The following is a 13,885-nucleotide window of genomic DNA, read 5'->3' as shown; positions in this document are numbered from 1 at the left end:
AAATGGTATATTATATCAAAATATGGTGTTAGTCAGAAGTAGAAAAACTTACAGCCATTTCAGCTCCAAAGACTTTGTTCAGTTTTTACTATCTTAGCTAAATATAGAATGAATCTGTTATTTTAGGCAGATCCACTGCTGCTTTCACTGAAAGTAGACAGATCTTCTTGGAAGACTAATTTTACACATTCAACACTGAAAATTTTGACATATATATGGATGTAAAGTCCAGCACTGTGGGCATTAGATTTCATTCTTGTAGTAGTAGTAGTAGTTGTTGTTATTACTATTATTATTATTATTTCTTAATATTATAATAATTATTGTTATTTAAAAAATTAATCTATTTGCACTACTTCAAATCTTTATGAGTTTCTTATATACCCAGAATTCTTAGGTATTAAGGATCATAATACTGTTGACTTCTCAGCAGAGCTCCCCAGAGCTGTGAAAAAGGAGATAACCGACAAAGTGAGACTCTTAAAATAGATCTACAGGACTACCTATGGAGACAATTTCAGGAAAATTAAGGTAAATTAATTAAAGGACTGAGTAGAGTAAATATATGAGAAGGTGCTTCAGTACCCCGTGACAGTTGTCTTACTGAGTACTCACTGGTCTTGAATTGCTTCTCCTCTGAGCATGATTAAGAAAAGGATGTAAGGTTACTTAAGCTCTGTTAGGCCACACTTCATCCAGCTATCTAAAGAAAATAACACTGCCTGCACACCTCATCTTAACTTTTCATGGTGTCCTTGAATAAGCAAGCCATACTCATCCTATACACAGAACTTCAAATGATTTTGCCTTTTTTAATCTCAAAAAATATATGGGAGGGCTGGAAAGGCATCTTGGCCAGTTTTCCATTCCCTGATTCTGCAAGTTGTCCTTTCAGACCTCTACTCAAGTGAGTAGTCCTGCTGCTCTGAGTAGAATTCTGCAAGTGTAAATTTGCTGAAAAAAATGGTACCCTGCTTTACAGTGAATGAGAGGTTAGAAAGGTTAGAAAGAACAAGGATTTGTTTTAAACATTCTGAAAACTTGGCCATATGCAAAAGTATTGGGTCATAAACCACTTTTTTTTTTTTTTTTAAATTCTGCAAAGAAAAGAATACCTTGTGTGTTCCCCAAAAAAAAGCTTAACTGTGCAGTTTGTTCTTATTTACAATGAAGATCTGCTTAATAGTGTGCAAGAAGAATGTCAACAGGATTGTCAGGAAGGATTGACAACAGGACATCAAGGAAAGTGTTATTAAGCAGTATTCAAACTGTTCTACCTTCCCTTTTGGTATGGATATGAAAACATATAACCACACAGTTATGTCAACACATCTGTAAGTATGTTCACAGACCCATGCATCTCAAAGTGCTATTGCAAGAATTTCTGATATTTTTGATTCAGTTAATTTTTTTCATGATTTTGAGTTTCCTCATATATATTGCATGTAAGGGCAAAGTGACACTGTGTAAACACATGAATGTGTAAGCCATGTCTGTTCTAATCATGCATTTGGGTTAATCAGATAAATAACTGTGCATGTATTTGACTTTCAGATGTCTTTGTGCTCTGAACAGATTCAATCAGGATTTGTATGATAAAATGAATGTGGAGGAGAAGGACTTCTATACATCCATATTTTTAAAAAGTACTAGGGATTAGTACCCACAATTCTGTTTAAAAGTGAAAAAGGAAATGATACAAGAATAGTGAGCTGAGCTTACACATAAGCACTTTTATCCAAAGACTGGGAGTAGAGAAAAGGAGAGATATCCTGAAAACATAAAATGGCTTAAAGACACAACCAGTGCTGTGAGAAAGACAGCACTCATCTCAGCTGTTCTTTTTATGGCTCTCTAAACTCTTTTCAACTATGAAAAACATTTCTCTGTATGAATAAAATATCACCACTTTTAACATTTGAGTTAGCATAAAAGAGACATTTTTGTTAGCAAAACTTCCATAATACTTCCTCAAAGGAGTAGCTCACCTTGCTTTGAGCACAGATTTACATAAACAGGTTTTCCTGTCTCGCTGGCTTCTAGCTGCATCCATGTATGAAGGTATTTCTTACTCTGCTTGGCCATTACCTTCTGACCTTGCTTTGTGAGAAAGAGAGAGCTGTTGGCCACCTTCAGGAGCCCATCCTCCTCGTGGCAAGTCCACCTGACTGCCTGGGGACAATCAGCGATGATGCTGCGAGATGACAGGGCAGAGCGTGTAGAGATGCTCAGGCACTGGGCAGATTTCACATGGAGGAGCCTGTCATCTGCCGTCCACTGCCACTGCTGGTTGAGGTTGGTCATATTGCACTTCTCCATAATGACTCCTCTCTTTTCTGAAAGACACTGCTGTTTCTGGACATGGATGATCAGAAACCCTTCTAGGAGAAGAAAATTCCAGAATAATACAATGGATTACACATGGTTATTTAACAAAAGGCAAATTCTTGATGATTTAAAATACATCAGAAAATAAATCTCTTCCCACTTTCTATGTGTTGAACTTCTCATGAACTTTCCATATGCTGAACCTATTTTAAAAAAACCCAAATGCACAACCCATATGATGCAAGTGCTGGTAATGTAAAGAGTGAGAAAGCAAAAAGCAAGCTATTGTAGCAAAGGTCACCTTTAACTTCATTATACATAAAAATGAAGAAAAAATTAAACTGGGTATAAAAGAAATCCAAGAACTATTAACTTTAAATACCAATTCTAAATCCCCTACTTCCTCTGCTTGAAAGCATACAAAGATCTGCATGAGCTCTCAATCTTTTTTTTTTTTTGTTTTATGACACAGTCTTTTTACAATATAATTTACTACCTGGAAATTGTTTTAGTACAACTCATAGCATTTCTGAAGAAAACATATAAGAAGACGTTCCCAAATCTGTATGCCTCTCAGTGCCTGTGCCATTACAGGAATGGAGGCTGTTTACTGGTAGGAAGTACATCTGTTTTACTGGATTTACTCCAGTGTCTCTATCTGTTTTGTGATTATCCTAATTCACATTTGCGCCACTACACTCAAAGATCAACACCAAACACTCAAATGAAGAGAACTACAGTGCATTCATCAAAAAATCCCAAATTTACCAAAGCAGAATCTGTACTTGTTATAGAACACGGAACTGGTTATTTCATATGCAGCCTCTCTGCCACATCTCGTTTAGGCTTTTCTCTTTTTTTAATCCCAGTTACTCAAACATCAGCCTCATTAGTTAAAAAGTGCTAAACCAAACGTGTACTTATTTCCCTTGGTTGAGCTTTGTCACCCCCCTGTTTCTACAGACCTGGGTATTTTCTAACTAATCATCAGAGACAGTTCCTGGCTGTGAAAGTTTCACAAAGTAGAAATAAAAAATAGGAATCTCCCCTTCAAAGAGCTTGTCACAAAACTCAGCTCCTGGATTGCCTAGCAGATCTTTTTTTTTAAAAAAGAGGTCTCTCCGGCATAGAAGGAGTCAGTGTATTTTCGTTTGGAAAGAAACCTAAACAGAACGGGCTACGTTGGCCCTGCCCCCCCGTTCCTGTTGTATGAACCCCATCGAAGCAGTGACTCGCTTTTTGTAAGTCCCCAGCTGTGCCTGAGGGCTCTGCTCACCACCAGAACGAGCAATATGGCAGAGGGGAAGTAGGGAGAGACACTTACCTGAGAATGTCAAGGCAAGACAGGTAGAAACCAGGACGTGAAATAAGGAATCCATTTTCCCTCTAGCAACTCCCCATGCTTCTCTTAAAAAAACCCACCTCAGATAAGTGAAGCGAAGGCTAGGAAGGAAATGTGCCTTCACAGGGGGAAAAAGTCAGTGACGAGCACTTCCTTCTATTCAATTGTTTTGGGGAGTTTACACCACTTTGTCCTTTCATATGATTCTTCACAGTTTACTAGTTGCTTTATTTTGGAAAAATACAAGCAAAAGAGAGAGATTTTCAAACACCTGGGAAACTAAAAGAGATGATACTGAACTTCTTTAGACTGAAAGAGAAGGGATTATACTTTTGTGTAATTTGTTGCCTGTGAAATATTACAAGTCTGCAGGTGATGTGAATGGTACTGAATAAGTACGTACTGTATTATCCAGGGAAAAAACACATTTCTTCTAACTATATGTAATCAGGCAAAATCTCCATATTGATACTTCTAACTCCACAAGTTCTAAAAGCCAAGTGGAGGGGGGGGAGGAGAAGGGGAGGAGGCAAGGCTCTGTAGCCTGCACTGGTCTTACACAAACGCCCCCTCAAGGGATCAAGTGATGCTGGTTTTGCCTTTCCATCAGGTGAGCCATCTTATGCCATGTCAGTGGGAGATTGCCTGTGTCCTCTGCATTGGTTCTCCAGTGGTCTGAAGCCATGGTGGAGGCTAACCAAATTCTACTGGGCTCTGCCTGTTTATGGGGGTACAAGAGTGTACAGTGCATTAACTATGCTAGGCAAGAATAGAGACTTCAGTAAACATTTTATATCAAGTGTAATTTATTAGCAGTATGAAGCAAAGTCAACATCACTGCATTAAAAACTCATTATACCCTGTAAACAGACCTCCCAGTGCTGTAAGTCATAATACCAACTTCGCATTTCTCTTAAAAACAAACTCTTACTGAACAGTAAAGGAAACAGTCATAGCAGCATTTTCTTTCTTGTATAACCTGTCATGGAACAGTCCATATCACTAAAGGCGTCTATCTCTTACTGAAAGAGATAGAGCAGATAAACAACATGAGCAAAAAATTCCATATTAATAAAAGACAGACAAATGTTTAAAATTCTTACCATTTAATATATGCTACAAAGTTTCTTTTAAAAGTAAAATGACTTACACAATTTACAAACACACTGGATTCAGGTCTGTAGCAGAAGCATGTTCTAAGACAATCAACAGTATAGGGTAAATACATACACACTGAATAACAGACATTGTGCTCTGCAACTGCTCCGTAAGACCTACAGTAAATACACATTTAATAGTTAATAGTATGAGGAACATGTATTTCCATATAAAAACTGCTTTTGAATATTTTCAAAAACAAGACTTTAAATTTTTTTATCTCATCTTTTTTTTAATCCATAATTGAACACTTGCAATTTTAGCAGCAAGAATATTATGTGGCCAAGAAACAAGCTCACCACATAATCAGTAATAGCACTTTACAGTACAGTTGACAGTCCATTCACAAGACAGTTTGCAAACGTTAAAGCATTTATACACTTGATAAACATTTCTTCTGTAGAAGTTCCAGTGTCCTTCCACCTGCAGCAGTAGCACATACATACATTCCATATGGCAGATATCAGTATTACAGAATTAAACCCACCTTTAGATATATATGTGAAATCCATGTGTAGTTTCAGCACAGTACCTTCTTTAGAAATCATTTTTGGGAAGCTCACAATACATTCATATACAGTAAGGGTCCAGCAATCTCTATACTTTTGCCAAACCGTCCACAATCCTTTCAGAAATTGGCCTCAAAGCTGCTCTTCCCACTGCAGTAAACTCCTTGAAGAAGCTGCTGGTAGGTAATGAAAAAAATTACCTCGAGAGACTGACATCCGGTTTTACCTTCCTTGGCTTCACTGGACAGCTTCTGCAGAAAGTCTGCTTTCATACAGACTCAGTGCATGGTGCACAAATTCATACTGTTCGCTGGTCTGAACCATTCCTCCCCTGAAAAGGAAACACATCAAAATGAAATCTTATTTCTTAAGAATTTCTTAAGAACAATCCCTAGTCCCTGCCAACCCCATGACTACCAGATAATACAAGCCCTTTTCTCAACTTTTGGCTTAGAGTTTTCTTGAGTAAGTGGGAGATTTGCCTGAGCAGAAGTACTTTTTTTCATAACTTGCACCATACAGCACATACCCAGCACAAACTACCATTCCCAGTTCTGTTAGGGTAAGAACTAGAGAGGAAAATGTCTGCCATCTACATTGTTAAAACCTACATTTCAAATTCAACACATTCAACGAGAATTTTGCTCAGTCACTTGGTCAAGGAAGGCCAGATACATGGATGCAGCACTACTACGGATGGCGCAGGGGAGTAGTCAGAATCTGACCTTTCATTTTTGTCCTTTACTAAAAATGTAACCTTTGGTGACCTTCAGATCGCATGTGCAGAGAACAGCTCTTCCTGTCCTCTTTTTAATGCCTACAATGCATCCTGTCTGAACAGCAGCCACCTAAGAAATTTTACAGCAATGACTCATTTCAGCACCAACAATACAAAAGAGTTTACCCTGACCATAAAAAGGACTAGTTACAGCCAGCTTGTATTAGATGCCTACATTTAACACATTCACTTGATAACAATCCCTTTTTAATCGCTTTTTCAGGGCTAAGTATGAGGCTCAAGTCCCACACCTCCAGTGCCAATTGGAGTGTGTTAGGAAGGGAATAATGTCCTACAGGAGGTAGGTATGATATTTAGTAAGAGTGGTACCATTCAGCTCTGAAATTAAATTGAGCCTCTTTCTGACAGTACTAAGGCCTTCCAGGTCTCACTTCTCATGGTGTGAAGCCTCAAGTTTACTTAATTCCACTTTTATTATCTCATCTGCCAGGGCATTCAAAGCTACCTATTCTGCTTCTAGAACCAAGCCCCCAGTTCATCCTCAGTGTACCCTGAAGCAACTAGTTAACTTTGGGGGATTGAAAGACTAAATGGCCTTAGTGGGAAGGAAGATATTAAGATGTCTAGTGTATTTGGCTTCAGCTAGATCTTCACTGAAACAATCAAATTTGTGAAGGATCTAGATCCAGAGCAATGTCGAAGCCAGACAGCTTACAGGAGAAGGTCTGACAAACCCCCATGGGATCCCTTCAGACACCTTAGCAACAAAAATGTCTACTGATGCACAGCGCTACATGGAAAATGGTAAAACTGCCTCAAAAATTATTGTCCTTTAGTATTAGAGAACATTATCTATAACCATAAGGTCCTTTTATTTTCCTTGGTGCTATTGGATGGTTAAATGGCTGTGGCAGGAAATTAAATAATTATTTTTTAATTATTTAATTTATCATAATTGAAATAATACCTACTTCTTTAAGCAAGTGACCAGCTGTCTGCACTCCTCCAGTGAGCTCAGGCAACTGTAGAACACCATTTAGTGACCTGCAAGTCTATTATGATATGCTATGCCTAGGAAGTAAATCACAGGCCCTTAAATGGTCCCATCCGGTGCAAAATGTAGCAGCCTCTTAGCTTTGCCAACAAAGACATCCACAAATTCGTAACTCTTGGCTGCCTGCTGCCTTCAGCTGCTCTCCTCTGTGCCTGTCCTCTGCCTGGAGATCCAGCGAGAGTCTAAAGGTGATGGGAGGGCTTTGCTCCGGTCCTCTGTGCTGCCCAGCTTCTTTCCTTCCTCCTCACTGCTGTGTCCTGCCCTGCCCACGCAACCCCTAATCCCAGTCAGCTTCCCCCTCTGTCTCCCCCATCAATGTTCCCCCAAGATGTTCTCTAAGGGAGTGTGTTTCCCAGGTTAGATCCGCTGTGTGGAAGGGGTGGAGGAAGGGAACATATCCAGGGACAAGGACTTGGCAAGAAGGGGCAGGTTAAAACAAGCTTGGCTGCTGCTAGGCTGTTTGCGGGGGTGATTCTTGCTCTTTCCTCTTTGGTGCTGAAGCAACATATAAAATCCCCAAGAAGGCATGTAGAAGACTGTCTGGGGCTGAGCCCAGCACTACTCCTTTTGCCCTGTGTTAGCAAGCACAGCTGAGGTGTGACGCTTCTGAACCCCCTGTATGGGAAAATCAGTGCACACCTCTGTCAGCTTAGGGGCACCTGAGTCTTATACAAAGGTTCAGACAACTTGGCCTTGTCAGTGCTATTATACATGGGAATCATAGAACCATAGCATCACGGAATGGTTTGGGTTGGAAGGGTCCTTTAAAGATCATCAGTTCCAACCTCCCTACCCTGGGCAGGGACCCCTTCCACCAGACCAGGTTGCTCAAAGCCCCGTCCAGCCGGGCCTTGGACACTCCCAGGGAGGGGGCAGCCACAGCTGCTCTGGGCAACCTGTGCCAGTGCTTCACCACCCTCACAGGGAAGAATGTCTTCCTTATATCTAACCTAAAAGTATTCTCTTTTAGTTTGAAACTATTACCACTTGTCCTATCACTACAGGCCCTGGTAAAAAGACTTTTTCTCATAAGATCCATTTATATATTGAAAGGTTGCAAAAAGATGTCCCCAGAACTTTCTCTCCTCCAGGCTGAACAATGCCAGCTCTCTCAGACTTCCTTCATAGGAGAGGTGTTCCAGCCCACTGACTGTTTTCATGGTGCTCCTCTGGACCTGCTCTAGAAGATCCATGTCCTTCTTGTACTAGGGACCCCAGAGCTGGACACAGCACTGCAGGTGGGGTGTCACAAGAGCAGAGTAGAGGGGAAGAATCCCCTCCCTCGACCTGATGGCCACACTTCTCCTTATGCAGCCCAGGACACAGTTGGCTTTCTGGGCTGTGAGTGCACATTGCTGGCTCATGTCCAGTTTATCATCTTCCAATATCCCCGAGTCCTTCTCCCCTTTGTTCTTGTGCAAGGCTCACGTTTAATAGCAGGGAATTATCTGTGACCCTAAGACATCAGTTTGTGCAAAAGGCTGCATGGGAGAGCATTTCAGGAGGAAATCTGCTCAAGGAGGGAGGCTTCCTCTCCTGCGTCCCTAGTACCCAGAAGGGTTCTACCCACAGCTACGGCATCTCTGGGTGTGCAGCCTTCATCCTCTGCCAGCCCACACTGCCAGCTTCTTTGTGAGCTGCTGGGCTCTCTGCTTCTTTGGGACTCTCTGGGGTGGTGCTCAGAAGAAACACCCCTGGTATCCTGAGGGCTCAGGGACTATGACCAGCTCTGCCCAGGCAGCCATGGGGGAGGGAAGGGTCCTTTACGCTGCCCTCTGGCTTGCTGCTAGTGCAGCTGGATGCAGTCTGCTCCAGAATGAATGTGATACAGGGTTTAGGATTTTTTTTATTTTTTTTTTTTAACCTGAGTCGATTAGTCAAAACACTTAAACAATGAATTGACGCACACTGGAAACTCTTTTCATCCTGTCTGAGGAGCCAAGAGCAAAGTTATCGGACGTCATTCCAAGAATGTGCCTTTAAGGTTAAGAATGTGCATTTTCTTGATATCACAGTAAGTCTTGAAGATGCCTCACATCAAACATTTCCTGTTCCTGTTGCAAAACATAAAAAATGAACTGGGAAAAAAAGTAAGCTGAGCAGACCTGTGGGTCTGTCTTTCTATGAATCCACACAGAGCATGGCTGTATCTCCATCCTGCTCAGCTTACTTTTTTTGCTCTATGGCCAGAGCCAGCTCTTGTGGCCAAGTCTACTGGGACGTTAAGTTCATTTTGCCAGCTTCATGCCATGTGTAATGAACCTATCTCACATGCCACCTGCCAATAAGCACCATGCCAGGTCTTGGTCATCAGGGGAAGCTGGTCTCATTAAGCTTTGTCCATGTAACAGGGTTACTTGGCCGCTTTATGAACCCATGATCTGTTTGGGCTGGCAGTGGCTACTGTAGTCTTAAGGGGCTGCTAAGCTCTGTCTTAGCAATCCTTGCTGTAAACTGACTGCCAGGTGAGTGAGATCCATTCTGCAATATGGTGAATTGGAAAGAGAAAAGAAAAAGAGCTTTTTGTTCCTGAGTTTTACCCAGAAAAATGTCTAAAAATTAAAACACAGATAAATTTTTTGTGTCAGGCAATGCCTGAGAATATGAAGAGCTGAGGTGCCTTAAGTAAGATCTCTGGAGTCTATTTATATAATCTGAAACTCAAAAATATACAGAAATGTGCAAATCACATAACTTAACAATTTTTATAACAAGCTTTGTGTCACTTGAGATTGCTGTTATGAATGTTTATCTTTGGGTCAGATTTCCATTCTCTTTCCAAGTTTATCTAGGATACTAATACATATAAGAAAGTTCATTAGTCAGATACACTCAGTGAAATTGTGTTGTCAGTTATAATGCTGAAAATCTGGATTGTTTTTTCTATGGCTGAAATAATGACATAAAAAATAATGTAGCTGAGACCAGAGTTTGCTTCCACTTCTCTACAATGGAGTGGAAAAGCAATAAGGAAAATATTATCTTATAATAGAAATACTAAAATGGGGGAGAACACTACAAACCCTTTCCAATAGGATGAACAGATAATCAGAATGGAGTGTTGGAAATTTGGAGCTGATAATTTAAAACAGAGTTAGCATTTTCCCCTCAGCTCTTCCATCTTTTTTGTTGATGAGATTTTTAGGTCAGGAACTCCCCTTGGAGAATTTTATACCCCAAGTGGCTCATGTTGCCCTGTAAGGACCACATTACAATATCTAGTATGATGAAGGTGTGAAGGAGGGGGAGGCAGAGGAGATGATCCATAAACACAATCAAGTATTCTGGTCCTTCTGCAGTTCATGGTTCCAGTACCTTTCACAGCTCTTCAGAATGGAAAAATCCTGTATTGTCTCTTTGACCTAAGCTCTTTTTCAGTTTTTGCACCCTTATGGGTTTGTTTCTATTTAAAGAAGAAATGCATGTCAGAAGCAGTTCCTTACAAAGAGATTATATGACCTGGTACCTACAGCAGGAGAAGAACGAGACTTCTCTATTCTTGGTGCAGCCCTGTTTATTTACTTTATACAAAATCCTGCTTCCCTGAGCAGAATAAGAAAGAAAAGTTCAACCAAACCAACAGCTTCCATTGTACACAATACCCATATCCTCCTTTCCAACACAAATCTCTCTTCAGCCATGGTTTCACAAAACAAAGCACTCTGCAACAATGCTGGCTTACAGTGTTGCTGCTCTTAAGCCATGAATTCAATCAGGGAATTGATCTGACTTAAGAAAATTCTGCAACAAATGCCTTGCCATTTTCTTAAGCTGGGTAAGTTTGCCAACCTAATTCAAAAGGACCCCCAGCTCAGCTGAGGGAATAGATCTGTCTCTCTCCGCTGCATAAAGAAACTACACACTGAGTGAGCCTGGATGCCCCTGTCAATCCAGGCTCAAAGACAATCCCTTGCCTCCAGATTGCCCTGTGTCTCTTGTGTCCTACTGGGATGCTGCAGACAGCAGAAAGCTCCAGGAGGGGAAAAGAGGAGTGCTAAATACCCAGCAACCACAGGGTTGCCATCTCAGGAGAATTTCATTCAGTGGAGTCTCACACAGTTTCACCCAGAAAACAATATTCCTTATTCAAGAACTAAATACAAATGTTACTTTCAGTGTGCAGCTAATGCTGTTATAAGAGTCAGCAAAAGTGATGGCAGCCATTTCATGTAAAGCAACATTCAACTGTGAAAAGGTTTTCAGAATCATTTCAGAATCATTGACTGATTTTCAGAATCACTGACTGATTTAAGGTTCTTCTGGAACTCACCGATCCACTCGTAGCTGGCAGACAATGCTCAATGCATCTACAACCCCCTCTTCCTTCAACTGCTGACAACCAATGGCCGTGGCAATAAAACATCCAGTTCTTCCTATACCAGCACTGAAAAGAAGGCAAGATTTAAAAGGGGTGTAGTGTTCACAGATTAAAGGAGTTAAGTGGAAAACACTACATAGATACGAAAACACTAAAAATACGAAACATGGAACTACTAGAACCTACAGTTCCTGGGTGCATGACTAGCAAGGGTAACTTTGCAGCTCACTTGCTTAGAGAGAAATGAAAGGGTGCACTGTTCCAGCAGTCCAGTTGTTGTGGGTAATTTGTGAGGCTTACATGTTTCCAGTTTGCACACGTGTGTGGTAAGAAAAGTAATCTCCATTAGGACCACAAAGTCCAAATATTCTCTGGCACTGTCCATGAAAATGATGAAGATATGGCACTGAGACAGGGGAAAAGCTCACCTAAAGGCAAAAGTCAGTGGAGCTTTATGTTTGAAGCCCACAAAGTATACAGGGGTTCTGCTAACTCATACCTCTCATCACGATGGTAGAAATAACTTAGAACCATGCTGATGAAGTTAATTCCCTCTCCTGTGATTCTGCAGGAGGGAGAAGGATTTAGTGCTTCAGGTTTTCTTGATGCTTGCTTGAAAACATCCATTTTAGCATTATTTTTACTCCCTGGGCCTCCAACACTTGGGAGAATCTCTGGCCCACACTGTTTCTTGCTTAAGTGATGTGGAATTCAGTGCAGCGCATCCCTGTCATGCTGCATGGCAGGAAAATGTGAGCGAAATATTTAAAACATGGAGCCAGGAGTCCAGATCTCCATGCCTGGCTTTTATTATAAATACTTAACCATTTGGTGCCCTGCTTTCTTCATCTCTGCAATGGGTATGAATGCTACCAGCCTAATAAGAGCACTGCAACAGTTTTTAAATAACTTAATTAATGCCAGAAAGGATCCATTGAGTATCTCAGATGGACACTTGATAAATCTGAGTGCAAAGTGTTACCAGGAATATGTCCATTTGCTACAGCTGAAACAAATCACAATCTACTCACCACAGAATGAAAGATAGGAGTGCTTTAGAGACTCAAGAGTCTTCCCAGCTGGAAGTGAAAATCTCCAGGAGGACTCAGCAATATTAAATATGTGAGGATGTCTAAGCCAACCATGAGGGGATAATGAGAGGTGAAACTGTCAGTGTAAGAAAGGATCAAGTGAGATGAAGATCCTGAGTTGACTGCCTGTCTCCCTGGACATCAATATCTATGGGATATATGTATCCAAAAGGAGAAGGACATAGTTCATAAAGAGGGATTTGGAGAAAGCAATCTAATGCATACCCCCATTCTCTTCCTCAAGTATTCTGAAAACCTTGAAAGGGGGCCTATCAATTTTAAACAATTCAGATGTAAATGAAGATGGCTATAATGAAGGGTTCTTTTTTTCCCTTTTTTTGGGGTGGATTAAGTGTTCTTGGACAAGTTCTTAATATGTATTAAACAAAGACTAGGATTTTCCAATGTCTTTTCTTCCTCAGCTCAGGCATGCCGGTCCTATCTCATTACATACCTTTATTTCAGATGGTGCAAGATAAAAATGACATTGTTCTTCACTTGCCTGACATTTCTTTCTTGGTATATCCAGAAAATATGGAGAGCTAATTTTAAGTATTTTCAAGCACCCAAACATGGTATACATATATACATATATATATATGTGTGTGTATGTATATATATATATGTATTTCTATCATATATTATCCTATTTTTCCCTTCTTTTTTAGGAGTTTAAGGGGTAATAGCTCATTTGTAACGACTGTGGTTTGTTAATTGGGAGTGTGGAATATCAGGCTGTTACAATTTTGTGACTAAGAGATGCAGGCAGTATGCTTTTTATAGAACATCTTCTTGCACTAGCTGATGAGGAAAGAAAAGTAAAAATTTCCAACAATAACTATAACAGCATCAAGTTTCTGAGCGGGAAAATTTTATCCCTTTTTCTCATTTAAGAAACTCTTATAAGTCCTTCAACCAAATTGCTGGTTCTCCTGGGAAGTAGAAAATGGCATGGTGGTCCAGATTCTTCGTTAACTTGGTTTCACTGACTAAATGGGACTAAATTAGTTTTACACTGTCAGAATATAATTCTGTGTTCTAATTCTTCCTTATTGATTCAATTTAAATAAAAAAATATTTTCCCTCTATATTGGAAATTTCTCAATTAAAACTTGTATTTGATCCCAAACCACCCAGTTGCCAATAAACCCAAACTTATTTTGGTGTACTAACTACACATACAAAGGACAGATTAAGGAGATATTTTCCATATTGACCACGTTTTTGAGGAGTGACATAAGAGAGGAAACATACCATTCCAGTGAATGCCACTATAAAGATTAGTAAGAATTTAAAACTTCCTTTGGCAATATGTGTTCTTGGTGTGTGTGTAATCAGATCTGCTG

The 13,885-nt window shown here is 40.3% G+C and overlaps 2 protein-coding genes across 6 annotated transcripts in view; both read right to left on the bottom strand.

The window, feature by feature from the left end:
* The window catches only part of PTPRB (protein tyrosine phosphatase receptor type B), a 66,705-nt gene extending 62,983 nt beyond the window's left edge, over positions 1–3,722 (bottom strand). The window contains exons 1-2 of the mRNA XM_042792926.1: positions 3,653–3,722; positions 1,989–2,381 (exon numbers count right to left, since the gene is read on the bottom strand). Coding sequence (XP_042648860.1) covers positions 1,989–2,381; positions 3,653–3,707 — 448 coding nt within the window. The 5' untranslated portion in view covers positions 3,708–3,722. The remainder of the gene's footprint in view (positions 1–1,988; positions 2,382–3,652) is intronic.
* A 736-nt stretch (positions 3,723–4,458) lies between these two features.
* PTPRR (protein tyrosine phosphatase receptor type R) overlaps positions 4,459–13,885 on the bottom strand; it is a 154,212-nt gene continuing 144,785 nt past the window's right edge. For all 5 annotated transcript variants that reach the window (XM_032999847.2, XM_042792880.1, XM_032999844.2 and 2 more), the window contains 2 exons: positions 11,401–11,514; positions 4,459–5,668 (listed from right to left, as the gene is read on the bottom strand). In XM_032999847.2, the coding sequence (XP_032855738.2) occupies positions 5,575–5,668; positions 11,401–11,514 (208 nt within the window). In that variant the 3' untranslated portion in view covers positions 4,459–5,574. The remainder of the gene's footprint in view (positions 5,669–11,400; positions 11,515–13,885) is intronic.

Source organism: Tyto alba, unplaced genomic scaffold (assembly GCF_018691265.1).
Source record: "Tyto alba isolate M040663 unplaced genomic scaffold, T.alba_DEE_v4.0 Super-Scaffold_2, whole genome shotgun sequence".
Lineage (NCBI taxonomy): Eukaryota > Metazoa > Chordata > Aves > Strigiformes > Tytonidae > Tyto > Tyto alba.
The sequence above is the reverse complement of the archived record's forward strand: the minus strand, read 5'-3'. Positions and strand labels throughout refer to the sequence as shown.